Here is a 26,442-nt window from a genome sequence, read left to right on the forward strand (position 1 = left end):
AGGGAACGCAGGCCGGGATGTCCTGGAATGTGGCTGTTTGGTTAATTCATTAAATATTAACCTGCAGGATCAAGAAGCTCACAGGCCAGAAGGTCAGCCGGTGACGCCTGTAGTGGACCTGCAGCAGCATTCAGACAACAGTGGGCCTCTGAGGTCCAAGAGGTAACAGAGGTCATTCTGCGTTCTTGTATGGTCTTGTTTACTCCCAGACACTTTTGCAACACAAAGTACAAATCCAAATTAAACCAACACTGCAGACAGAAGATAGATGAAGTTCCTGGTGATTTGCTTGCAATCAAGAATGAATCAGATTGGTGACTTGGCCCATGAGAATGAAGTGTGTATGTGTGTGTGTGTGTGTGTGTGTGAATTGCTCTTGATAGAGTATGCAAAGGGTGTTTTTATCACAGCACTGTGGTTCTAACTTGAAAATTCAGTCAACTGCAAGTCAGACATTTCCCTCCTCACCTGGACGCTATGAAACATTGAAATATTCAGGTGTATCTACAGGAAGTGGACCCAAAAACACCTGTAAAATGTATTGTAAAGTATAACAGCCCTGCAACAAATACCACCTTTGTGATGCCTGTAATGTTGAATGTTTATAACGTATTTCGTAAGGTGTACATTTCATGTGGTAAATCCTGAGGCTGTATTTTGTAACGTTATTGTATCGCATTATAGTGTAAGAAATATGTGAAGTAGACAAAGTAACAGATGCAAATTGGATTGTAATACAAGACTAAACGTGTAAAGTGTTGTTGGAGACCTCTAAAAGGCTGCATTGCTCAGTACAGCCAATTCACTGACAAAAGACCGCGCCAATAAAGATATGGATTTAGAATTGTTTATTGTGTATTATGGGTGGAGGAGAGCCAAGATTATGTAGGAGGGATGGACTGAGGGTCTAGAGAGAGGGATGGGGGATGAAGGGATGGGGGGCATTACGTTGGGAGCATAAAAGTACTCTGCAATATTATATCTCCCACTTCAATTATAGTGAATATTAAGTGCAAAGTTAACCTTTTGGTGTGAGGGTGGTGTTAGAGGAAAGTTCATTGAATGGCCAAATTGGAAAGAGTTTATGCTCTGGGGAGCATGAATGTGCTACAGTATAATTCATGGCAATCTGCACATTATATTCTAATATTTCTTATTTCTTGAGCTTGTCAAATTCATCCTTTATCACCCGCTGACCACGCTGCTGGCCGTGCCCATGACTTTCATCCTCGGAGTGGTCTGCGGCGTGCTCAGCTGCATCCACATCTGGTAGGAAGAAGTTCCTCTCAACCTGCAGGTTTCTGTTCGATGCTGTTTTTCTTGAGCGTAGGTGGAAGTTTTGATCTGATTACAGAGGATCAGAGGCCCACCAAACATGGACCAAAGCTAAATGTCAGGAGGTCACCAAAATCAGTTAACCTCCTGTAGGGACTGCATATCCGTTTCAAATTTCATGTCACTCTTGTCAGTATTTATTAAAATATCTTGTTCTGGCCCAAACTTTTGGATAGACTGACTGACCAACATCTGCATCCTTATTAGGCTCTGCCACTGGCTGAGCAAAAGTCTTGTTATAATCTCATCACATCATTGGTATCCAAACTGTAACACAAACCAAAGGCAATAACTTCAACTGCTGCTCTCTCTTTCACGCACTCACATGCTCTCATGTCAACGCTGTCCTCTCTCCCCATCAGGCCAGCCAGCCAGGTCTACCCTTGCTGTAAGCTTGTCTGTCAGAATAGTTCTCTGTGTGTTAATCCTGGAGCATTGTGGTGTTGTATTGTCGCTGTGCTCTGGTCCAGGGATCACCCTGATCGCTCTGAATGCCCAGCATCCCTCTGTTCTTTCTGCTTTGCTGTCACTCACTGTCCTGACCTACTTTTCTTTTGTCTCTGTGGGTTATGTCCAGTCCATGGTGTCTAAACAAAAGAGGGTGTTGTTTACAGATTGCCCATCTATAGGCCGGGTGCTGGGCCTTCTGCATCAACATATGAGAAGCAATGTGCAGAGGACTTCAGGCAGGTTGACCTTTTAGTAAGACCAACATTTTGCAGAGACAGAACTGCTCTGGAGGGGAAAAAATACATTTTAAACCAAATAACTGCAGCTTTTCTGACAATATGGTTATGTAATATTAGAGTGACTAGTGAGAAAAACAAGAAGTAAGAGAGTAGGAAGCTACAATTTTGTAAACAACTCTTAAACAATGTAGCCAGTTAGCTTAGCATGGTAGCCCATCTGACAATCTAAGTCCAAAGAAGCCAAACTCTTTCTTTCTTTTTCTCTGTTCAATTTGTTTATTGGTGTGAATAAGTAAAAATGTCATTGCAATTTTTGTCATTACCACTTGGCAATTTGAAAATCTGCCCTCTGAAAACACTTTGTATGTTTTTGTATCAGTAATCTTGAAGATGCGCAATAGACGAGTCCCAGAAACTGCAAAAAATGATCATCTCCACAGACGTTTATCCACAAAAGACAAAACTCTCCACTTCATCACTTTTTCTTTGTGAATTTAGTCCTTGTTGCATAAAGTTAAAAGTTTTCAAATTTCCACCCCTCCCTTTTCTTGCGCTTGTCAATAACGGGCCCCACTCCCACTATCCCACAATGCTTTGGGAAGTGATTTGCTTACATCCAACAGAAAATGAATAGGTACGGTCTTCTCTGTTACTCAAGTACTGTACTTCCTGTAAATACGATTCTTAGGTAGCCTACAGGCACTAGAGTATTTTCATTTGGGAAGACTTTATAATTCTACACCACTACATTTCAGAGGGAAATGTTGTACTTTTTACTGCTGTACATATATCTGACATATGATCATCTCCAAAATATGAACTTTTCAGGAACTCTGAAAACACAGTTTGATGTCACAATGACATTTTGACTTTAGGTATGTAAAGAGTTTTGGAAGATGATGATGTAATGAGATGTATAGACACATAGGTCAAACCTCCATCCTCAGAAACAAATTCATCTCCATGTGAAACACCAGCTGCCGAAGTAAAATGTCTTCCTGTTGTGGTTCTTGTTTAATCATCTGAGGACCTTGCAGTTATTCTAACAATGTTGGCTGGTGCGTTCAGAGTATGAAACAGCCAGAGAGTAATAAATTCACGCAGACCGAAAAGAAAATATGTGGTAAATCAACTCAACAGGTAGAACAGTGTGTTCAGCTACAGCAACAATAATAACCAGGCTTTTATAGTTACAGTTATGTGTATGTGGGTAAACATGTGTGTTTAGGCCTGGGGGGAATTGTTAACTGATGTTTTCTGCATCATAATTCAAAACTGGCTACAGGTGGTTACATTTTCCAGAACATCTATTTCACTTAGAAAAAGAAATGTCTCCACTTAACTAACCACCAAAGATTAGTTGCTCAATGGTAAAAAGGGGGGGGCCGCAGGTCCTGTTGTCTACTAATCATGCTTAATCACGCGGCTGAAGAGGGTTGGTGTATTGAGCTGGCATTAAACCCTGAGGACTCCTGGGGCGCCATGGCTCTTGACTGGAGGCCGGTACACTGCACAGTAGTGTCAGTCATCACTGAGCTCTTGAAATGGTCTGGGGAAGTGACTTTAAGCTTGTTGTGTCTCCTCTGCCCCACGCTGCGCTGCTTTCCATACGGGGCGGGGTGCCGCTCAGTCCGGCGCACAGAGCAGTGCGCACCATCACCAGCTGCTCTCCCTGCACCGTCTGCCCGTCTAACTGAACAACATGGGTCTGGAAAAGGAGAAATCGGACACCAGTATAATTATGGACGAAGACGAGTTCAACAGATCGATAGAACCCATTCTGTCGAAGAAGGGGAAGGTGTACACAGCGGTGCCGGACCGAGATCCAAACGATATCAACGCTCACTTGAAGGTAAAGTATGTACATTGTGCGGAATTACTCTTTGAAAGTGAAACTACACAAGCTAGCGGCTGTCAAGTTGAATTATCTACAGTTACCAAGTAATATACCGGTATTGTTTTCGTGTAACACACTGTGAGATTGGTAATCTGCAGCGTGAATACATGGAAGTCGCTGCCTGCGCGTCAATCCATCATCCAAGACCTTCCTGCCAGTGCTGGTTGTTTTGAAAGCTCATTGTGTGCCCCTGACTTGTGTGATCTGACAGCTTGGTTTTGAAGATGTCATCGCGGAGCCCATCTCCACGCACAGCTTCGACAGAGTGTGGATAGGAAGCCACGCCGCCTTTGAGCTTGTCAAATTCATCTTTTACCGCCTGCTGACCACGCTGCTGGCCGTGCCCATGGCTTTCATCCTCGGAGTGGTCTTCGGCGTGCTCAGCTGCATCCACATCTGGTAGGGAGAAGATCCTCTCAACCTGCCAGGTTTCTGTTTGTTGCTGTTTTTAGCCTGACTTGTCTGGTACAGTGCCAAATGTTGCCCATACAAGAAATAAATAAGTTTGGGGTTTTTTCAGAAAATAGCACAGAAACATCATATTAGAGTGATGCCATGAGACATAAAATACTTTGTAGAATTTGGAAAAGATAACCAGTATACTTACAGTAAGTTCTAAAGAGATTAAAAGTTCCCATAAACACATTATATTGTAGTGATACAAAAGATGTAAAGTTCTGAAAACATGTAAAAGATCATCATAAAACTTATAATGGGAGCTGAAAACACATTATAACTTCCAATATGAAGATTATATAAGTATTATAGTGATACAAAAATCTGTAAAATTGTATTAAAGTATGATAATATCACTTACTGTAAGTACCAAAAGTTTAAGTCCCAGTGGGAACATTATAGGAACAGTACATGACTTTTCCTCAAGGGCCACTGCTACTTGCCAGCATGCTTGTTCTGGCTCTTTAGGCAAACATTGACAGAAGTTATTTTTATAGTCAACGTCACATGTAGTGTAACACTGAAACATTTTGTCTGCGTTTTGTTTTTATACATTTATTTGGAGAATTATGTCATGTTTATGTCGACTTTGTGCCTGCATCAAGTTAAACCAGGTTTTCGAGCAAATCATGCAATACATGTATACGTTCCCAACCACAACCTAAAGAGTCCATTTATTAACACTTGATGAAGCAACATTTTATGCCCAGAAGTAAGCACTGTATGGAAAGTTGGGAGGAATGTGGAGTTCCACTGGTACTGGGGGAAAAAAACGCCCCATGCCCTTTGCCATGTAGCTGGCATTGTAGCAGCAATACAGGCCTATTTGCAGACCAGAGTGGGACATTCTTCAGATGCAGATAGAGCGCTGCAGAGTTACTTTCGCATGACCTTTCACCTAGGTGAGGTCACAAGCTCAGGACGATGCCTTCAACTGCAGTGTTTGAAGGAAGAAGTCAACGCAGGTATTCATCAATACGGGACTGAGTGGTGACGCTGAGCTGGTCAATATATTTGGGATGTCAGGAAGGGAGATCACACAGAGGGGGGCTGCTTCACAGGAGAACACAGCTTTCACAACACACCTTTTTATTTTATTTTATACATTGGAGTGAAGGTCACAGGCTGCAGGTATGTAACAATATGATTCAGTTCTTAATAGAGCTTTTTAAAAACATAGATACCAACCACCTTACAGATAAGATAATAACAGTAGTTGATAAGATAACACAAATTCCAGACAAGGCGGTGTAGTCCCTCATTCGTCCAGGAGTGTTCCATCGTAGAAAAGGTTTCAGTCGTAGTCATCTGGACACTGTTTTCAGAATCAAGACGTTTTGGCTCCCATCCGGAAATGAGAATGACTTCCGGATGGGAGCCGGATGGGAGCCGGATGGGAGCCGAAAAGGCCCTTGATTCTGAAAACAGTGTCCAGATGACCACGACTGAAACCTTTTCTACGACAAATACCAGACATAAAATTTAATACATGGTTGTAGAAAAATATGCCCAATATGTGTCAAACATCATATAAACCCATCTAACTGACTGGAAAATGTTTTTTTAAAACATAAATATTTAAATGTAGGTCATGCCTTTGTTAATAACATTATATTCAGCAAGGGTTTTATTTCTTACATCTAAATTACTGTGAAGACATTTTGCAGAAACATTGGTGGTATCAACACAAATGCTGAACAGGTCAGGTCAAAGGGTGAAATCGCAGCACCCCGGAAATGGATGCTACAAATATTCAATTATGTGTCGCTAGACTGATAACTAAACACATAAAAAACTGAACCTGCAGGGCAACATTTTCTATGATATGAATCAATAAATCTGTGGACTTTATGAAAGTTGTGTCACGGGGACTGCAATTTGAGTTCAAGATGGACGCTTTAGATGGAAAGGCTGCTGATTTGAATTCCCAGGATAAAAGTTGTGTGTAATCTTCTACTCAACAATTGCTCAGTCTCAGTTGCATTTTCCCCTGTAGATCAGCTCATTTGATCGGGTGAAAACAATGCCCTTTTGAACATTGATGGTGCTTAGTAAAAACCTGCAAATCTGAGCCTCAGTCCTCCTCCAACAGATGTAATTAGGAGTGAGAATGTCATTTGTCCCAACTACCCCTAAAATTAATGGTTTTATGGATACAAGGAGATATTGACCTCTGATAGCCAGCAGTTGTATGTTTATCCAACTTGTATGTTTATCTTTAACCTAAAAAATGAAAATTATATCCTGATGTGCGTATCATTTATTGCATTTTGTGAATGCATCGTTTCTCAGCATCTGTTCTAAAGTGACTTTTTGACCTTTTCCTTCCAGGTTGGTGATGCCGGTAATCCAGAGCTTCATGATGCTCTTACCATCAGTCCAGGTGGTGTGGAGGAGTCTGACAGACATGTTCATAACACCACTCTTCCACAGTATGGGAAAGACCCTGTCCTCCATTCAAGTGAAGACCACCGAGAACTGATGCATGAAATGTAGGACAGATTGCAGTCAAAGAAAAAAAGAGTGGATGATGCTTGTAGTGGAATACATGAGCTCTTTATAAAGTAAAATATGAAATCCTGACGAGTCCTGCACAAAGTACCTAAAACTATAAATAAATACAACTATTTAAAAATGAGGCTGTCTAAACAATAAGCATGAATTTGATCATTTGCGGGGAAAAAACATCTTTAAAGCTGGGATACATTTGATGAAAAAGTTTTATGGATATCTGTGTTACATATAATCGAATATATTTGGTGGTTTGGTTAGGACCTGATATATATTAAAGTATAGTCATTAAATGCTGTTAAAACAACAGTCATGCGTAATGTATGGCTGTTGTTTGAAATCTAAAAAAAACCATTACTTTTTAACCAAATTAACTGCGGTTTTAGCCTAGATGCCTTGATGTAATCTAACCTGCAATTTATGGTTTATTAGTTACATCACTATAGGAAATGGTTGTGATACTATTCGGGATTTTATGAAAAGCTCATGTGCGCCACCCAAAATGGAGTTGTTTTTCTGATTGTGACCAAAAGAAATTCTTGTCATTCCATTACTTTGTGGCTGAGAGAGCCGTGGAATCAGTTGGAGGAGTGTAATATTGTTGTTAAGGCAAATATACTGCTGACTTGCTGAGAGATGTAATATTTCTGCTTTTTTTATACTATATTGTATATGTTGCAAAATAATTCAGCTAGAAGTTGAATGTAATGAACTGACTGAGAGTAGATAGTCAGAGTACTTCTTATGAATATTAAATGCTAAGATGCAGCTTGTTGAACATTTTCAGGCACATTTTACTGTAACTGCTGTGTTGATTTCACAGTGCATTGGCAACAATATTGGGCATTTGCGTTTATATGGACCAAAGCTATACGCAATATAGTTGTTTTAACATGTTATTGAACTATGTCAAAATCAGGATTGGAAATCATCAGAGGGGTGGCTGTCTAATTTATTATTTATGCAACGACCAATTCTTGATTGGCAAACACAGACATTTGGCAGTGGAGGACTTCACTTGTGTAACTATAGTGTGGTGAAGGTGAACCACATTTCGTACTGTGTTTGGTTGAAGCCTCGGTTGAGCTGAGACTCTGGTACATACATATTTAATTTGGAGGTGCTTGTTGTTTGCGACAGCACGGCTAGTTAGTGGACTGGGTTTTGGAATACTTCTACACCCAGAAGGAATCAGACAGCAACATGATTTTTACCTTTTTTGCTGTGGATTTGATAAAGTTGAGTTTTAGGTACAAACCTTGCACAGTTCCCACTTGCTATGAGCTTTTCAATCTAAAATTTCGAAGGAGATATAGAGAGAATCAATGCAACAGTTATGGAGCTGAGTGTCAGGTACATACTTATACTGATTTGTGCATTCTGGTGGGATTTCAGCTTTTCTGCTGTGCACTTGAATTTTGTCATTACAAGTGCAAACCCACCTCTGATGAACAGACGCATACAACATGTTAACAAACATTTGCTTATTTCCATATCCAGCAGGTTTGCCCTCTGACAAAGACACTGTATGACGTGCTGTTTTGTTTCCAGCTGACAGCTGAAGGCAAGCAGTTCTGTCAGAGCTTTTTGATCCTTTCACTGGTGTTAGACTGCTGACAAGCTGCCAGCCAATATGCTTGTGTTTAGTTTTTCAACTCTCAGAGGACATTCAAGGTAGGGTTGTGCAATAGTGGAAGACACAGGTGTGTGGCTAAAGCTTTTTCTCTCCTCAGCAGTACCATGTAGCACTAATCAACCTCAGCTCAGCCCAGCTATTCTTCAAAAGTTATATACTACTTTTGTTTGTTTGCATTTCATTTTCTTAATCATTTTTAACTCTTGCTTTGTGGATACACTCATTTTGTAACTTTGGCTTTAACAAGCCAAATGTGTTTTTCATGACCAAAATAAAAAACATTTTTTCCTCAAGTAAATTTTTCTGTGTGTGGTTTCTTCTTCAGTCACAGGAGATTAATGTGGTTGGGATATACAGCTGAGTGCCAGAAATGTCTCATAAATCACTTTGCTGAGATTGCATAAGACACTTTCCTATACAAAGATGAGCTTTGGGTCGATGGAACATGACCTGAGGCTTTGCTGTTAGACCCACAGGCCTGCATAGCATTTCTACCTGTCTCTGCACAGAATATTCCTTCAACAGTAGAGCTTTGTATATTACTGTAAGTTTGTGATGTTCCGTACTCCAGTGCTGTGATACTACTACTACTGATACTACTATTTACTACAACTATTACCCTGCTGCAATGTCCTTCAGCACTAAATGCCTTGAGCATCTCAGGCACACATTCTTTTTGTCCTTCTTTGTCGTTTTTAAATGAACAGACCCAGCTATGGTTCTAACCTTAACATTAAGCATCTACAGCTGTACACAGTACACAAGCTGGGAGGACGCGCTGCCTGAGAGGGTCAAATGAGGGCATACATTCCCCCACCCGATGTCAAAACCACAAGCTGAAGTGTCAACTGTCACTGACTCTCTTTTTGAAATTTAAAAAATAAAGCATTTTCAGTGAGCAGCATTGCCCTGTGAAGCTCAGTTGCTTTGACTGGAATATAGTTACTGCAATACAATCAGCCAATCACAGCCCACCCTGAAACAAAGCAGTGTGATGTGAATGAATGGGTTGATGTTGACCTTTGATACGCACATAAAAAAAAAAAAAATAATTGTAGTAGTTATTAGTTACAATAATGATAATGTCATAAATGAATTATATAACCACAACAACTACTGCTATGGCTCCCAAACATGCTGCTATAAATACTACCATTACAAATGATACACTTACTGGCCCTCCTGAAGCTGAGAGTACCACTCTGAGACACTCAACTCAGGGAACTACAGACCCTAAAGTGTTCAGCACATTTGACCTCCCTCTAGACAAGCAAACAGAACAAGGACTTATAGTGATAATGGTAATGCTAATAAAAGAAACAAAGTGATATAACGTACTTCTGTTATGACCACAGCTACAACTGTTTCTCTCCCGCTAATATTATTACTGCTGATGAAACTAGTATCACCACTGCTGCTGTTGTATATCGTACCACAGTCACTACTATGAGAACACTATTGCACCTACTGCTGTTACAACTAATGTCACTGCTAGTGCAATTGCTGCTGCTGCTATTCGTAGTATTTTGTTTCTACCACCACTAGCCTACTTCTTTATATACTGTTTTTACTATTACTGCTGTGGTGATGTTCTTTTACTGCAGTACCACTACCACTGTGGTTATATTGGGTGAATAACAGCTTCTTGTTGTTTCCTATCACTAGTCCAATATCACTTCCCTTACTGCCACTCCTTCAGTGGCACTATACTTTACTCATTGTTGCATTTGTTGCAATATTATACAGACACTCACTCTATGATAGTCAGGGATTCCTGTCAGTCTTGTGTCCACTGAGCTAAATATAGCACCTAGTGCTAGTTACATCATATCCTGTGTTGGTAAATACGCACCTGACAAGAAATCACATGCCTTCTGCTGTATGCAAATTTGTTATATCTGCTCTTACTTTGTTTCTGTTAATTAACTACATTTAACTGTGGTTAACCATCATCATAAGCCTGCTAACACTTGTTTTAAAAGAGCAGGCATCACCTTTTCTAAGTCAGAAAGGTCACCCTGACGTTGAGCATTCACTGTGATCACACAGCTTTTCCAGCACCATCCTCCAGACACACGCTGACCACTGACACTGGGACAGAATCCTCTGTTTAACAACCTGTTCTGCCACTGCTCTGACTGACACATTTACATGTTTTTGATAGTCAAATCATAAACTTAAACTGCCTCAGCGTAAAGTTTCCACAGATCCTGTTCTGCCATGGAACCATGATTCACCCTCATTATAAAGTGTTGTTGTGTTTGGGTGGCGGAGGGCTCAGGAGAGGACGCATGCTAACAGCACTTTCTACATCCTGTAGCCTGACTGTTCACAGTGTTTTTGCATCTCGACCCCAGAAAACAAAGCCATGCCTGCTTACAACACTCACTGACACCGAATGATGATCTTTTCTTTTCCTCAATTTTGAATCCTGGAAGCTGTTCATATAGTGCAAAAACAATATTTCTCATACTGTAGAATTGTTTACAGATACAGAATATGCTAATATTTGCACCCAGGCCAGAAACTTCTGATGTAGCCTTCTCTGTGAGTCTAGCATAACACCTTTGTTTAAAACAGGTTTTGATTTGGATATTCTGATGTGTGTTCAGTGCCACACCCAATAAATTAAAGATGAGTAAGTTGTATGTTTATTTGTATAGCACTTGTCCAGAGCAGATGTCACAACTGCTGCATCAAATCCAGCAAAATCAGTGATGTTAAAACAGAGCAAAGTGGTTCACAAAGAGAAATAAGCTGAATGTGAACAATACGAGTCTTCATACTTTTTAGTGTTCTCAGTTGCTGTATATTTACTTATGGAAAGGAGAAGAATAACAACTACAATTTGTTTGGCTAATGTCTTCCTCACTGTGCTTGTCCATCATTACAGTTCAACCTCTTTTAAACAGGTAGAGTTAAGGGGTAAAATACTGACAATTAAAAACATAGACTGTTATAGCAATAGGAAAGGTAAAGCAGATTTCCAAAGGAAAGATGTGGTAACACATAGATTAAGATATAGCAGACATGTGTAGAATTCTCATCATGAAATATTCTTAGGAATCATAGGTACCACTTTCTATAAATGCACCTTTTATAATTAGTTAAAGTCTTAACTATTGGCTTTATTAATTTATTAATTTCATAGATTAGTTTTAAGCCATTTATAAGGACAAATTTGGGTTCCCAGGTTATTAAAAATCTCTTAAGTGGGTGTTCAGCATGACATTCAGCTTTTTGACCACAATCCGTTTATTACCAGTTTATTAACATTAACAGTTGCAAGCTTGTTGGATTATTAGGCTATTACTTTTTAAACTTCAAATGACTTACAGAATTAACATTTATACTTGCAGACTTGATGGCTTATCAGAAATTGAGAAATCCATGAGTATTATTCTGCCACCAAATTACCAACATTGTTCCTCATACCAGGAAGGACACATTGTATCATCAGTGAATGAACAACATAATGAAAAATATATCAGTTAGACCAACACTAAATTAACAGTTACTGTAGCCATTTTTGACTGTAGCCATTTTTGACTCATCAAGTTTGCTGATGACACAGCTGTGGTGGGCCTGATCACAGATAGCAATGAAAAGGTCTACCTGAAGGAAGTAGAGGACCTGACCCGCAGAACAACAACCTACTCGTGATCAGCAAGACTAAGGAGCTGATAGCAGACTTTGGGAAGAAGCAGGAGGGAACTATGCCCCCCTTAATATCAACGGGTCCTCTGTGGAGAGGGTGGACAGCTTCAAGTACCTTGGTGTCCACATCACCGAGGGCCTGACCTGGGCGCTGCATACTGACGCAGTGGTGAGAAAGGCAAGGCAGAGACTGTTTCACCTCAGACGCTTGAAGAAATTCCGGGTATCACCTCAACTACTAAGGAATTTCTACTCCTGCACCATCGAGAGCGTCCTGATGGAAACAGCACTGCCTGGTACAGAAACAGCACTAAACAGGCCCGCGAGGCCCTGCAAAGAGTGGTTCGTTCAGCTGAGAGGCAGTGCTCTACCCTGACTTACACAAAGCGCTGCAAGAATAAGGCTAGGAGAATCATTAAGGATCCCAACCACCCAGATAACGGTCTTTTCTCCCAGCTGCTGTCGGGAAAAAGGTACCAGATACACCAGACCGGCATTGAGCCTTTTCCACCAACGTGGAACCAGTTCCGTTCTGGTTCGTGCACCTAATTTCGAACTGTTCAGACCAAATATAAATTGGTTCAGAACCCGAAAAAGCTGGTTCCCAGCATGAACCAAAAAATAGCACGTTTTCCTTGTGAACTGAAGTCAGCGTGTCATATTCTACAGGTCATTGTGCAATGTGCAACGCCCTCTGTTGACACATCCTTGATTACAATGGTTCCGCTCAATACTGGAGAAAACACGGGCTGGTTCACTAGATAGCACCAAGGTTCTATGAATCTTGAACGGAACTGGTTCAAGAACCAGAGCTAATTTGGTGGAAAAACACAAGGCTCAGAAAGAGCTTCTACCCTCAGGCCACTAGGATCCTAAATAAGGTCACTGCCTAAGTCTGCCAATCAATCCCCACCCCAATCACACACACATATTTATTACTACTCCTATTCCATTGAAACTCTTTTTAATGCATAAATTGAAGGAACTGGTGGGATTCCATTTCACTGTGATTGTACCTTATATGATTACATGTGACAAATAAGCTTGATTGATTGATAGTATAATGGCTAGCTTGGTTAACAGTAAACTGATCACAGGAAAACTAAATACAACTAAATCACAAATCAACAATCACAAAATAGCTATAGTAAAACAGAACCTAAAGATATTACTCCAACAAGAGCATTTGGCGAGAGATAAAGGATGTTTGTAAATGTTTGCTTGGTCACAATCGGTTGGATGTAACAATGTCAGGTAAAGTGCTGTAAAACTGTGACTATTGTGGTTGCTACTAGCAACAGCATGAAACCAACTGCTTGGGGCAGAATACTTTTTCTTTTATACATTTATAACTACATTATTACCAAATAGGAAATAATGCTAATTTGATTTTTCACAAACTGGCAACCCATTAGATGTGCTTAGTAATGGCTTATAACTGACATATAAAGCATTAGTAAAGTATTTATTAACCATTATTAAAACCATTAGTTACAACTTATAAACCCACCAAGACATTAGAAAGTGGTACTGGAATCTTTTAGCTACCACAGGACAACCCAGAGTTGGTAACAAATAAAATACTCAACAAAATACACTTCTGGGCATGTTGCTCTTAAAAAAAAGCACATTAGAACTCTAAAAGATGTGGAAAATACCTATTATTAAGTTCCAACCCGTTTATTTCAGTCCCACTCCCATCAGACACACCCAAAAAATTGCTCCTTTCACATCTGCACACAGGCCAATTCACCTAATTTGGTTTCATCAAAGCTGTAAATATTAGTCTAAACTTATTTTCTGAGAGTAGATGAAGCAGGGTTCTATATTTGCTGAAATAGCTAAATGAATTCTGATAAGTTCTGAAAACTCCTCTAATTTTCATATTTATTCATTTATTTTTTTATTTCTAGTATATCTTTCTTGCTCTCTTCCATCCATTACTATATGACCACTTTAATTGGTCTCCCTTAGGCTAGGTATGGGAAATATGCACACCTTGCCATTCCCAATTACCGCCCACATTTCACTGAACAAAAACGTTATTATCTTCTGCCTTGATCCCCAAATAAAGTAATTCCACGCCAGTTACAACACTCCTTTAGTTTGAGATCACGTCAGTCTCTCCTCCAGCCGGGCAGGTTACACGGTTATGCACGGTGGCTCTCCTGTCTCTGCTCACAGGTGACTCCCGGGCTGCGAAGACTCGCTCTGCGGGATCCGAAGAAACACTGGAGGTTTCCCTCATAGCTCTGGCATTAAATTCTAGTCACGTTCAGCGAAAAGGGCAGGAATTAGATCACTATACAGGTCCCTGAGAAGATCTCCAGTCCTCTCACTTTGCCTCCACGCCTCCCGTACGGCTTCCTATATTGTCTTCTTGTCTGTTGCACCGCGCTAATCTGTTCAAACTTGGGGAGAGCATGACAGGAGGACTGAAGGACGATGAAACAGAAGAGGTACAGTATGGCTCTCATTTACTGCTGGCACTATTTGAAGTTGAACGTCTTTAGCTGATAACGATTCTTCTTCACCGAGGAGCTGATTATTCACACTCATAATTTGCAGTCATGAAGTAAATTTGGATGTTTTTCCAACTCTAGATCGCTATGTCTCAATCGTTTTCTTTTTTTTTTCCTGACACCCAGTCATGAACGCTTCTCCCACACACGCTGAGGGAATGTGAAGGACTGTTGAGTATACATTAGCATGTGGGTGTGAGATTTTACCTGCTAAAACCTTTATTAACAGAACAACCGATTTTTGTTTTTAAGTATCAGCCATGAAAGTTTACAGTGTTGTGCGTAAAAACGCAAAGGAAAGTAAACCCACACGCTTTTTCTAACATAATGTTTAAGTCATAAACCACGCAAGTGCTTTAACACTAACTAATGAAGCCATATGGTTGTTGGTGTAAATGAAAATGTGCTTGAAAGATTCTCGAAGGACAGAGTAGGACTGTGGGGACCAAAGGGGTCTTTACGCACTCGATGGTCACGGAAACCCAACGTGTTTCTACATTCTTTACCTTAACAAGCCCATATATTCACAAGTCAGATTGCAAATATAGTTGATAACCCCTATTTGTTTAAAAATATATCCAAAATATATTTAGAAAAAGCCTATTCAAGAAAGACTCGCTTGATATTTGGAATATGCGCTTTTACGCATTTCTTTAAAAAAAAAAATGGAATGCTCACAGATACATGTTGAATCAACTGTATGTCAGAACAGGGTATTAAATTTCTGTCCGGGTGGTGAGGACCCCTTGCGGCTGGATCGAGGGGTGTGGTGCTTTACTGTCTGTTCATTTAAACCCATCCCTGTTTGTGGGGCAGGCTGGTAAGTCGCAGCTCCAGTCTCTCTCCCTCTCAGCGCACTGCACACTATCCCTCCTCCTCTTCACTCGCTTCTTTTTCTGCCTCCTCCGGGTCCTGACAGAAGTTTCTGCATTCGCCGTTCATCCGAAAACAAGGGAACATATACAAACCTAACAACAAAGACATGGACAACGACAGTCTGAACGAGAAAACGATGGAGGATGTCCACACCAAAGAGATCGACTTGGTCAACCGTGACCCAAAGCGCATAAACGATGACGTTGTCAAGGTGAGTCAAACCGTTACCTTTTGAGCTTTATATTTAGGGTTACACGTGCAGCTGTTGTGAGCTTTCTCTTCATTTTCGTGGCAACTCAAACCATAATTTCACCAGAATACCTGTTGCACAGTTTGCACTTCCACTTACTTCTGCTCAGTGGAGCCATCTGACAATCACTGTAGACTGAAATAAACTGTGGGACACTGTGCCGAAGTTTAGGAGCTGTCATTGATGTGATATGTGCGGATGTGCGCGTCAGTTGCGCACTGCAGGTCTTTCGCGCACTGTATTGGGCGCTGTGGTTCCAGCAGTGTTCACCCTCAGTGACTTTGCCCTATTAGGAAGAAGCTTTGCTGAGGTATTTAAGCTAATGGAGGCGATACAATGGCAAGTTATCCACATGTGTAAATATATGCGCGTCTGCACAAGCAGGGGACTTGAAGACTTGAACATCTTCGCTCCAGCAGAGGAAACATTACGAATTTCCTGTTGTTGGAACAGACATTTCCCACAGTTCTTATTGCACACGCCTTGCTGTTGGAGTAGAATTCTTTCCATAAGAGAGCAGCCTGGCCGCATAAATACCGAGTGTTTATTTTGTTTAAAGGAGTTAGCAGAGGGATAGAGGTTGTAGCAGCAGAGGAGTGGCGCCCTGGAAGCCACCTGACGCGTCTGCATGGTAGCGGGAAGCAGCAGCTGTCTGAGCCCGGCCGCCCTCCTCTCCAGCTGGGGCAGTTTTTTTCATAAGAGTGGGGTCAAACGGCTCGCTGCATGGGACAGGAGGGGTCAGCTCTTTGAAATGCCTGAGCTCTGCCTTGTTAAAACAGGGAAACACCCAAGAAGCTGGTTAGTCTGAGGGGATATTCCTCACCACTCCCCATCTCTCCTCCCTACTTTCCGCCCATTATAGCCCTCTCCTCCCTCCCTGCCTCCTCCCCACATGCCTGTAGTCAGAGGAGCAGATATCCATGTGTTGCTTTTTATTGGCTGCTGTCAGGTTCCAAATGATAACTGACAGTCTGACATTATTGATTTTGTTGATTGGAAAGATGATCCTTGGTAGATTTACCTTGTACTGTTGGGTGATTAAAAACGTGCTGACTGTAATGTGATTAATTACAATTCAGTGAAGCTTTATTGGCATGAAGTTTTGATCAAAAACCTTGCCAAAGTAAATACATACATTGAAAAAATGAAGAGTGACATAGGTATATACATGAAATAAAACTACTGGCTAAAGTGAGAAATCTTCAGAATGACAAGGAAAGCACATGTGAGATTCACATTTTTACATGTGAAATGTGAGTTTTCAGATGTAGCACATATTCCATGTTAACTACCTGCAAATCACATTTTCTTATAAGAGGACAATTGATCACTTGTGAAATTTCTGAAAACGACATGCGCCAATATGTACATTTCCTCCATGTGACATGCTTCTTCACCAGTGATAAATATGTGACATGTGTTTCACATGTGATAAATTCACATTAGCTTTTTTGTAAGGGAAAGTACGTTTGGTGTATTGGATTATTAAAAAAGAAGGAAAAGTGCTACACAAAGCACGTCTGGCCTAGAACCACGAGTTTGAATAAGCTCTTCTCTTTGATGAGATGCAAAGTCTGAAATTTTAATTTAAATTTGTTTGAATCTTTCGGGTGTTCTATAAGGAAATGGACTTCAGTCTCTACTTTTCCTGTTTTCTGCTTCTGTCTCCACTTCTTCCACCACGCTGCTGTCTCTCCCTCCCAATTCTCCTCCATTGTGACAGTGAGTCAGACTCTCCTTCCAGTCTCAGAATAGAATGCAACTTTATGATTGTCCCGCCCCTCTCTAATCAACTCAACAGACTGCTGGTGAAATTATCTAAAGTCACATGCGCGTACACTGTAAAAATTAAAACTGCTGTAAGGAACCGTTAAGAGCCTGAGACTTTAAACTTGTAACCAGTGGTGGAAAGTAAGTAAGCACATTTACTCAAGTACTGTACTTGTTGTGTTGTTGTCACTTAAGTAAAGGCTCTGAATACTTCATCCACTACTGCTCTTAAGTATTTTGAAAAACAGACAAAATCCTTTCATAAAGACTTAACAAACTCTGACAGTTTCAAGGAACCTCTGACACATGTAGAGAAATACTTTTGGTTTATTTTCTATCGCGAGGAACCCAAAGGTGCTCACTGCCTCCCTCTGGATTTCAGAATAAACTCTGATGAGCCTATAGTTTTTACAGTGTGCTGTTTACAGCGGCTCTGAGGTGAGGTCAATGAAACAGTTCTGCCAAGTGGAAGCGTGTGTTTGGTGTGCCCCAATGAAAAGCAAAAGCAGGGAATCCCTTCCAGCAACCCTCATTCTGCAATCCACCATGACCACACACACACACCCACATATAGTACTCACACGTAAATGTGTGTACTGTGCATGCAGACATACTTTTTGTTGTGTACATGCACACACAGACAGACGCGCGCGCACACACACACACACACACACACACAGACACACTGCTTTCTTTTAGTCAAAGGAATACAAGCTGTTCTCCTCTAACTGCTGCAGCTGGCCTCAATCACCTGGCCACATCAAACAAGTTCCATTACTGACATGCATGTGGAGTTTGCCCTGCAAAAGTTTTTGCCTCTGGAGAATTTGTGGGTCTTTATATAGCAGAGAGGAGTGGTCAGGGCCCCCACTGGAGACCATTTTTGAGAGGGAGTTGTGAGAAGTTTGACCTCCAACAGCAGATCCAAAGTCCTGAAGGTCAAATTGAAAGGAATAAAACACTCCCTCTGGGACTGCAACGCCAGTGATTGGTTGATTCTTGATCATACTTGACCACCTCATTGTGAGATGTTTATCTGATTAGAGATGCATTGTCATAGTTGTGTGAAAATCTCATACCTCCAGTTTTGACGATTTCTGTGCTTTTATCACAACTAAGCGATTACACACTCCTGTGGGTTGAGACATCTTGTGCTTATGAAACTCTTTCAAACTCAGTGCAGTGGGATTTCTTTCCATCAAATGTCATGCAGATTTAACAAAACTATGGATATATCACAGAAGTATATGCAAAAGAGGGGTTGCATCACACAAAAAAGCATCTAAGAAACTTTTTTTCACAGATTCATTAAAATTGATTAGATATTTGGCAAGTAGTACTACTAAAAGTTAGAATTAGGATAAATTTTTATAAATGGGTTCATGTTAAGTTCAGCTGAAGTGGTTTTATGATATTAAGGGAATAAATAAGAATTTGCAAAAAGCATCTTAGATGAAAAATTCAACTAACGTGGTCATTTGAATTCATTTGTTTGACTTTTTGTTACATCTGCATTCAGACCCAATTCTGTTGGTCACTTCATTATTTTGTGAAGATGATTTCTGAATCAAAAGTACACATAATCAAACTATTTTTGATGCAAAACAAGTCTTTTTTTAAAAGAATGAAATGAGCTTGCAGTCTATGTCTGTTGGTCACATACAGTATGTGTCCGCTGCCAATCATCCTAATCTCTCTCCTGAACTAAACCAAACATTTCCCCTGACTACCAAAGCCCTCAAACAAACAAAAGAGTCCATTAATCGGCTACACTCTGACCTTCTCCTTCAGAGACCCACTTTGTCTATTAGCGCATAGTTGACAGCATGAAGATAGAGCTCTGGAAATAGCACATTGCCTTATTTACTCAAAAATACAGTTGCCTTGCCAACTGGTCACATGCTGACCCTGAGACTCCATTGTTTCATATCAAACCTCTGATTGGACCGCAGAAATCCACACTTTGACCCAGTATAGGCTGTTGCAGTAAAAGCACGCAAAGTTTTTATGTTTTAAATGCTATTTATACTGTAGATGCTTAAAATTGGTCATCATTATTGAATTTCTTAATTCAATAGCTGCTTGAGGACTCAGCCTTAAATTGTGGACTTCTGTGATCTTCTTCAAAAACATCCTTACTTTGATCAAAAATCCTCACTGTTGTATTCATATTGTATCTGTTTTGTTTTTTTTCAAACAGTGGATACTTGTTTCCTCATAATGTTGCATACAGAACTGTATTTAGAAAACTAAAACCATGGAAAGTAAAAAGCACCAAACAGTTTCACTTTATAAAGTCAAAACTCTCCCCCGTCCTGCTGTGGTTGTGTTTGTGCCTCTCTGCAGAAGGCCCTCATTTAGTCTCAATCAAAGTTCTGGAAACTGGAGCAGAGTGGGTCCACTTTAAAATTTGTAGCTGTGGAAAAATTAAATGGACGGCGCACTGGTTTTGTGGCTGCAGTCAGATTTATATTATAACGCTGAAGTGAGCTGTGCCAGTTGGTGCTGTGTGAGAGGCTTTATGCTGCTGCTAGGAGTAAAAGAATTGTACTTACGAGCTGCTGGTTCAAGGCAACAAAAAAAGTAACTCTGTTGGGATATTTGAAGAGCTCGGTTCCAAAATAAGTCATCCAGGATTGGAAAAACATGATAATTACACTTACATAATGAACAATAGCATGAAGTTAAGCCCTAAGATGTGTTTTATTTTAGTCTGCACCCTCTATATTTTAAAGATTTTGAATTGTGAACTTTGGGAGATGATATATGTGTTTTATAGCTGACAGTTTATTCCATATATATTGTGTTAGGTTGGGGTTGTTTATAATAAATTATTCGTGAATTATTTGATTTGTTCTGGTTCCTTTTTGTCTTTGAAGTTGTATTGTTTTTAGAATGAGTGGAAATAATACAAATGTTTGGAAAAGTGGTTTGAAAAATCAAGTCAAAGGTGTCTTAGTTCTAGTGCAGTGACCTGCCTTATTCGTTCTTGTTTCAATATACAGACACTCATTTCTTGAAAATTCTTGAAACAATGGGATTTCTTTTTAAAACAGGTTGCAATATTCTTACTGCCCTGGCAGATTTTTTTCACGTAGTTAAAGGAATTGTTACTTTTTGGGAATTTGCTCATTTGCTTTCTTGCCAAGTTGGGTCAGATCATCAATATTGCTCTCATATTTGTCCGTTAGATATTAAGCTGACTGGCTTGGTCAGGCATATGGACTTCACAGTACGACACAGTTATTGTACACATTAAACAAATTAGAGCGTTACAGCATGTTAATTAGTGAGCTTCAGATGTGCTGGTTACCTTTGGACTGTTTCCCCTTGTTTCCAGTCTTTATGCTACTGTAAGCTAAGCTAACTGGCTGTTGTATCGTGCTTAATATTTAACAGACAGATATGAGAGTGGTATCAATCTTCTCATCTAACTTTGGGCAAGAAAGCAAATAAGTGTATTTCCAAAAATGGTTAACTATTCCGTTTATAAGATGGAGAGTTTTGCAGTATTATTCCATTCAAATTATGATAAATATCTCTATTCAAACATGGCTATATGGCATTACAAAATAGAATTTGATTCCATTTTCCTATTGGTATGCGGTTTGAAGTCAATATCTTAAAAAACAGAAATATGTGTATGAATTAACAAATCAAGTTTTTTTCAGAGATCTAAAATGGTAAAAGTAAATGATGCTGTGCTTTTCTTTGATGCCAACAGTCAGCTTGTGTAAGTGGGCATCAAGTCTTCCAAACAGTGGATAGAATCTCACTTAGGAATGAAACACTTCACTTTTCCATTTCACTGTCAGTGTGACACTGGATAATATCTGTGTGACTTATTGATATTGCAGCCATTAGACCTCAGTGGCCAGACTGGTCTGTTAGACGTGACACAGACTCCAAGTAACTGTAAAATAAATATTGACTCTGCGCTCAGAAGCCTGTGGAGAGAACGAGAGAGAGAGGGAGAGTCTGCATTGTGTTTACAGTGTGCGAGGTTCCACTTTTCCCTCCGTGCCTTAAACAGCACTGGTCAGGTCACGGACACTTGCAGGGATTGTCGCAGTTAAAGGCCTGAGAGATGTGTTTTTGTTGCAAAGAAGCCCAATGTTCTTGTTCATCTTAATGGGAGGTGGAGGAGGGAAACCAAAGATCACTTGTCAATCGAACACTGTGTGGGCGGTACAGGGGTGTCGTCCTCTTTGGATTTTCTGTTGATGGACCATCACTGGTCACAGTAACTGTACAGTTTATTCCTCAAAAACCAGAAATGTGAAACACATCACTTCCTGTGCACCACAGAATTTTTCCTAATAAAGACGTACCACACACAGAGTGTTTACAAAAGCAGATGTAAAAGCTTCCAGGAACTAGATTTAGTTAGCCTGATAATTATTTAGTTATCAAACAGTGATATGGTGTCTTTAAACTACCAAGCAGATGAAGTCCTGACAAGGTTTTATTGGCTACATATGGTCCAGCTCCACCATAGCTGAAAATTTGACTGTTTAGTTTGTCCATTTTGGTCCAAATTTAGCCTCAGAAGGACATTTGTTTTATCCATTTCGCTATTCTCTATCTATCTATCTGTCTATTTCTCTGTCTATATGTCTGTCTGTCTGTAAGTCTAGTGGAGTTGGATGTTTTCAAGAGGCTCTGGAGACAAAAATCCTCGAACTGATTTGCAGAAAGAAAAGCAGATGCTAGAGATAGTGTGTGTAGCAATTTTGGGCGGGGCAGTTGGTGGTTGGTGGTTCGTCTGTGTACCAGTCACTGCGAGGGGAGACGTACATCTTGTCAGGAATCCCACCCTCCATCTTAGCAAACTGATATAATAAAGGAGTGAAGCAACTGATTTACGTGTAAATAATGAGTTCAGATTTGAAGGACTATAAAGTTTGTGTGATGGTTTCATTAGCACCATGCCAGCGTTCTTGTGAAATACCATTGGCGGTGGATGAAGGTATTTGACAAGCCAACACGATGAGTCTAATGTGACTGTGGTGGTGCTGAGAATCTCTGTATACTGCAGTACAAGTCACTTTTAGTGTGTGATGGTTAGTAGTATTTTCTTTTCACTTTCAATACTTAAAACATATTTTCTTACTTACCTCTAGTGTTATAAATCCATGGCAGTTTCAGTATAGTTTTCAGATATACATCTATGAGATTCCTGCTGTCACCCAAAGATAATCAAAGCATTAAATTACATTTGATCAACTCAAAAAAAAAGGAGCGTTGCGTATTAGATGTTTTATTCACGCTTCACCATCTGTGGCTCATTTATTCGAAACATCCAGTCATACTAATGCAGGTGTACAGCGGGGAAATTATAACCTGATATTTCTCACTATTATTCTGCTGGCGTGCTCGACTGTTTGCCGCTGCAGCTCCCCCCGCCGCCCCAACCTCCTCCCTATGTGCTAATGTGCATGTATTTGTTTGTTATGGAGGCCATTAATCCTCGCTGCTGCTAGGTTTGTGTGAGACTTCCCTCAAAGTCTTTTCTCAGTCTCAGAGTCTTTTCCGCCAAATCTAATTGCATAACCATTTGCTATAAAATTCCTGGACATGTCTCTCACTGGTCTTTTTAATTTGATTGGGACTATTTCGTAAGTCGAAACGAGGGTACCTGTTTCTATTAAGGCACCCTGCATAAGGGCTTTATAAGTTGGAACTAATGGCTTTATTCAAACTTAATAGATTAATTGCTAATGCTGTATATATTAGTCATAGACCATTGATAAGAATCAATTTTGGGGTGCCAGGTTGTAAAGAATCCTTTTGGTTGACTTTATCCTTTCTATTTGGTAATAGTGCAGTTATACATGTTTATTACCAATTTATAAATTCTTAAAAAGTTGCTAATAAATTAATAAATTAATTTAGGGGCCATACGGTCCAATCAGTCAAGGAGCAAACAAGAAGTTATTGTTATTAATGGCTTATAGCTGATCCATAAAGAATAAATATTTTAACCCTTAATAAAGCCATTAATAATATCTGTGGGGAAAAAACCTAATCTCTGATCACAAAGTAAAACTTTTTAATCACCTGATATCCCCCGATGTCACTCTGTTCAGTTCAGCACTCTCTCTCTGTCTTTTGCCTGGAAAATGAAAGTCTTAATTATGCTGTTTGTGTGATGCTTATATGTCAGTCAAGTCCTGCTAAAAGTGTGCTCACAGATCATTCACAACTATATTTACAAATATTGATAAAGCTATGGCAGTTAAATGTTTTGTATATTATATGTTTAGTGTTGATGTAATTTATTGTGTTTTGTGCAGTGATATAATGTTTCACAACATTACATTACAACATTGTATTATGTACTGCTATTTGTACTGTAAGTGCAGGCATTTGTTGATTATACTATATCTTTTAATATGGATCACACGTTTTATAGATCTGTCATTAGTGGTTTTGCCAAATTTTCTTACTCTTCCACTTCCTTCCTCTACAGGTAGAGTTTGAGGATGTGATCGCCGAGCCTGCAGGGACCTACAGCTTCGACGGTGTGTGGAAAGCCAGCTTCACCACCTTCACCGTCACCAAGTACTGGTGCTACCGGCTGCTGACGGCGCTGGTCGGCATCCCCCTGGCACTGATCTGGGGAATCTTCTTCGCCATCCTGTCCTTCATACACATCTGGGCTGTGGTGCCGTGCGTCAAGAGCTACCTGATCGAGATCCACTGCGTCAGTCGTGTCTACTCCATCTGCGTGCACACCTTCTGCGACCCGTTGTTTGAAGCCATGGGCAAGTGCTTCAGCAGCGTCCGAATCCGCACGACCAAGGAGGTGTAGCATCCGCAAAGAGGAGGAGGAGTATTAACGGAAAGAGGGGAGGGAGGATGGGAGGGCTAGAGCCACACAGATGGAGGGAAAAGCCAGAACAAAAAAGAAGAAAAATCAGACCTCGGGAATAGGAGAGGTGAGCTGTTTCCAGAGCTGGGCGGGGTTTGTTTGGAAGTGAAGGGGTGTGGTCGCATGGCATCTGACCCCGCCTTTTTCCACCAGCTGTTTTTTTCTCTCCAGTGTTGGTATAACCAAACGGGTGGGCACAGGAAATCAAAGGGTTGGGTTTTGTTGTTGTTTTGTTTGTGTTCTCTAGTTGTTTTTATTCCTCACTGTTAACTTTGTCATGCAAGCAACCGAGCTCCATATCTCTTTTCTGTTAGTTTTGCCACATGATGTAAATTCCTTCCATTCTTACCGTTTCTGTGGAGAGCTTATCACTTTGAGTGATTCATGTGAAGAGGGGATGTCAGGGTGTATCACTGTCTTCTCTCGTGCTTATATGTGTTTGTTTTTTTGGAGCTGTTGGGCAGGGCAGGATGGTGGGATGTTGGGGTTGGGAAGGTCAAAGCAGAGAGAAAGAGTGAGCGCTGCCAAATTCTATCTGACTCAGCAGAAACAAAACAACCCCACAAGCCGAACAGCCCAGCAACACCCCTCCCTCTGCCCCCCGTGACCTCCAAGCCACCAAAACCAAGCCCCCCTCTTCACCTGGGTTTCCAGCGGTCTGACACACTGAACCTGCCCTCGTTCCTGCATGCACCTGCGCCGCCTTGCCAGCAAATCGCCGTCCGCCACCGCCACTCCCGCCACACAGCCTTACGATGCTGAAATGACCTGCATCTCAGCATCTCAACTCACTCGCTCTGCGCATCGGCTTCTTACTTCCACTCCACCTTCATCACCATCCTCATAATTACATGAGAGTGTGACAGAGAATGTTAGCATTATTCCTTTTTTACTCCAATGTGGGTTTTCTGACCAACTGAGGCCTTTCATTTTTCAGTGAAGCTCAATGCTTTTAAATGCACATCACCATAGTTCCATAGCGAATGCTTATTTTTCTACACTATGAATTTGAAGAACTTTGAGGGCTTAACTTTAATATCCTATATGTACTGTATGGGTGTTTATGCTGAAAATAAAATTTTACAAGCTATGGCCTCATTCCAGTGCACTAATCTATGGGAAAGTATTGTTAGTGAATAGCACTAATGAAGATCTCCTTTCTATATTTGCAAAGGTAGTAGAGTACTAGCGGTTACTTTTGCACAGTCTGCACTTAGGATGTGCAGTTACAAGCTTGAGTGGAGATTTCTCCTACGCACTGTGGTACTTCCACAGGTTAATGCATTGGAATTAAGACAATGTGAGGTGGAATGTGTGATTGTGGATGCATTTTTATTTGTTATCTGGTCAGAATATTGCACCCTCCCCCTTTTTGTCCTCTTCATTTATTTTTTATTTTTTCCCGACTGTGGACACGATGCTGAAAAGCATCAAACTGATGCCTCCCACCCCAGAGATGGGTGAAGGGAGAGACGGTCGGGTAGGGTTTCTGGGTTGGGGTGGGGGGATTGTGTTTTATTGAGACACTAAGCTTTGACTCCGTCACCTTCAGTCTACCTGCTGTCTTCTCACAGGGATGGTAATATCATAGCACCTGTTCCTTGAATTGAGTGTTTTTAAGCTCTAAAGGTGATATTTTTATAAGAAAATAATTTTTTCCTTCCTTGCTTTTACTGTACAATATCACGCTGTGCACATTAAAATTTAATATAATCCAGTGTGTATTTGTTTGTTTTTGTATCTACAGCTTCTTTACCAAGATGGATAAAGATCACCATGTGCCTCTCCGTGAAAGTCAGATATTACCATAGATTGTTGTGCTCTTTTTTACTTGTGATATTGAGTCATAGCAAATCTAATTGTGTAATGATTCACTCTGTGACTGGTTTCATTCTTCTGTACTGCAGGAACCAGCCAGTTGAAGCTACTTGTGGAAAAAATACATAAGAATGAAGCTGAAGCAAGTGTA

General features: G+C 40.5%; 2 protein-coding genes across 2 annotated transcripts; both read left to right on the forward strand.

Moving 5' to 3' along the window:
• Nucleotides 1-3,477: 3,477 nt before the first annotated feature.
• Nucleotides 3,478-8,822, forward strand: cav2 (caveolin 2). The gene is made up of 3 exons (XM_044192817.1): nt 3,478-3,876; nt 4,133-4,320; nt 6,709-8,822. The coding sequence occupies exons 1-3, from the start codon at nt 3,727-3,729 to the stop codon at nt 6,857-6,859; spliced, it is 489 nt and encodes a 162-aa protein (XP_044048752.1). The 5' UTR covers nt 3,478-3,726; the 3' UTR covers nt 6,860-8,822.
• A 5,431-nt stretch (nt 8,823-14,253) lies between these two features.
• On the forward strand, nt 14,254-26,190 carry cav1 (caveolin 1). Its single transcript, XM_044192818.1, has 3 exons — nt 14,254-14,640; nt 15,623-15,790; nt 24,072-26,190. Exons 1-3 carry the CDS (start codon nt 14,605-14,607, stop codon nt 24,411-24,413), a joined length of 546 nt encoding a protein of 181 aa, XP_044048753.1. The 5' UTR covers nt 14,254-14,604; the 3' UTR covers nt 24,414-26,190.
• The last annotated feature ends 252 nt before the right edge of the window (nt 26,191-26,442 follow it).

Source organism: Siniperca chuatsi, linkage group LG4 (genome assembly GCF_020085105.1).
Source record: "Siniperca chuatsi isolate FFG_IHB_CAS linkage group LG4, ASM2008510v1, whole genome shotgun sequence".
NCBI classification, from domain to species: Eukaryota; Metazoa; Chordata; class Actinopteri; order Centrarchiformes; family Sinipercidae; genus Siniperca; species Siniperca chuatsi.

Coding starts and splice junctions, on each gene's coding strand:
- cav2 (XM_044192817.1), top strand. CDS start 3,727: ATGGGTCTGGAAAAGGAGAAATCGGACACCAGTATAATTATGGACGAA. Junction 3,877..4,132: donor ATATCAACGCTCACTTGAAG/GTAAAGTATGTA, acceptor GTGATCTGACAG/CTTGGTTTTGAAGATGTCAT. Junction 4,321..6,708: donor CTCAGCTGCATCCACATCTG/GTAGGGAGAAGA, acceptor TTTTCCTTCCAG/GTTGGTGATGCCGGTAATCC.
- cav1 (XM_044192818.1), top strand. CDS start 14,605: ATGACAGGAGGACTGAAGGACGATGAAACAGAAGAG. Junction 14,641..15,622: donor AGGACGATGAAACAGAAGAG/GTACAGTATGGC, acceptor GGGTCCTGACAG/AAGTTTCTGCATTCGCCGTT. Junction 15,791..24,071: donor TAAACGATGACGTTGTCAAG/GTGAGTCAAACC, acceptor CTTCCTCTACAG/GTAGAGTTTGAGGATGTGAT.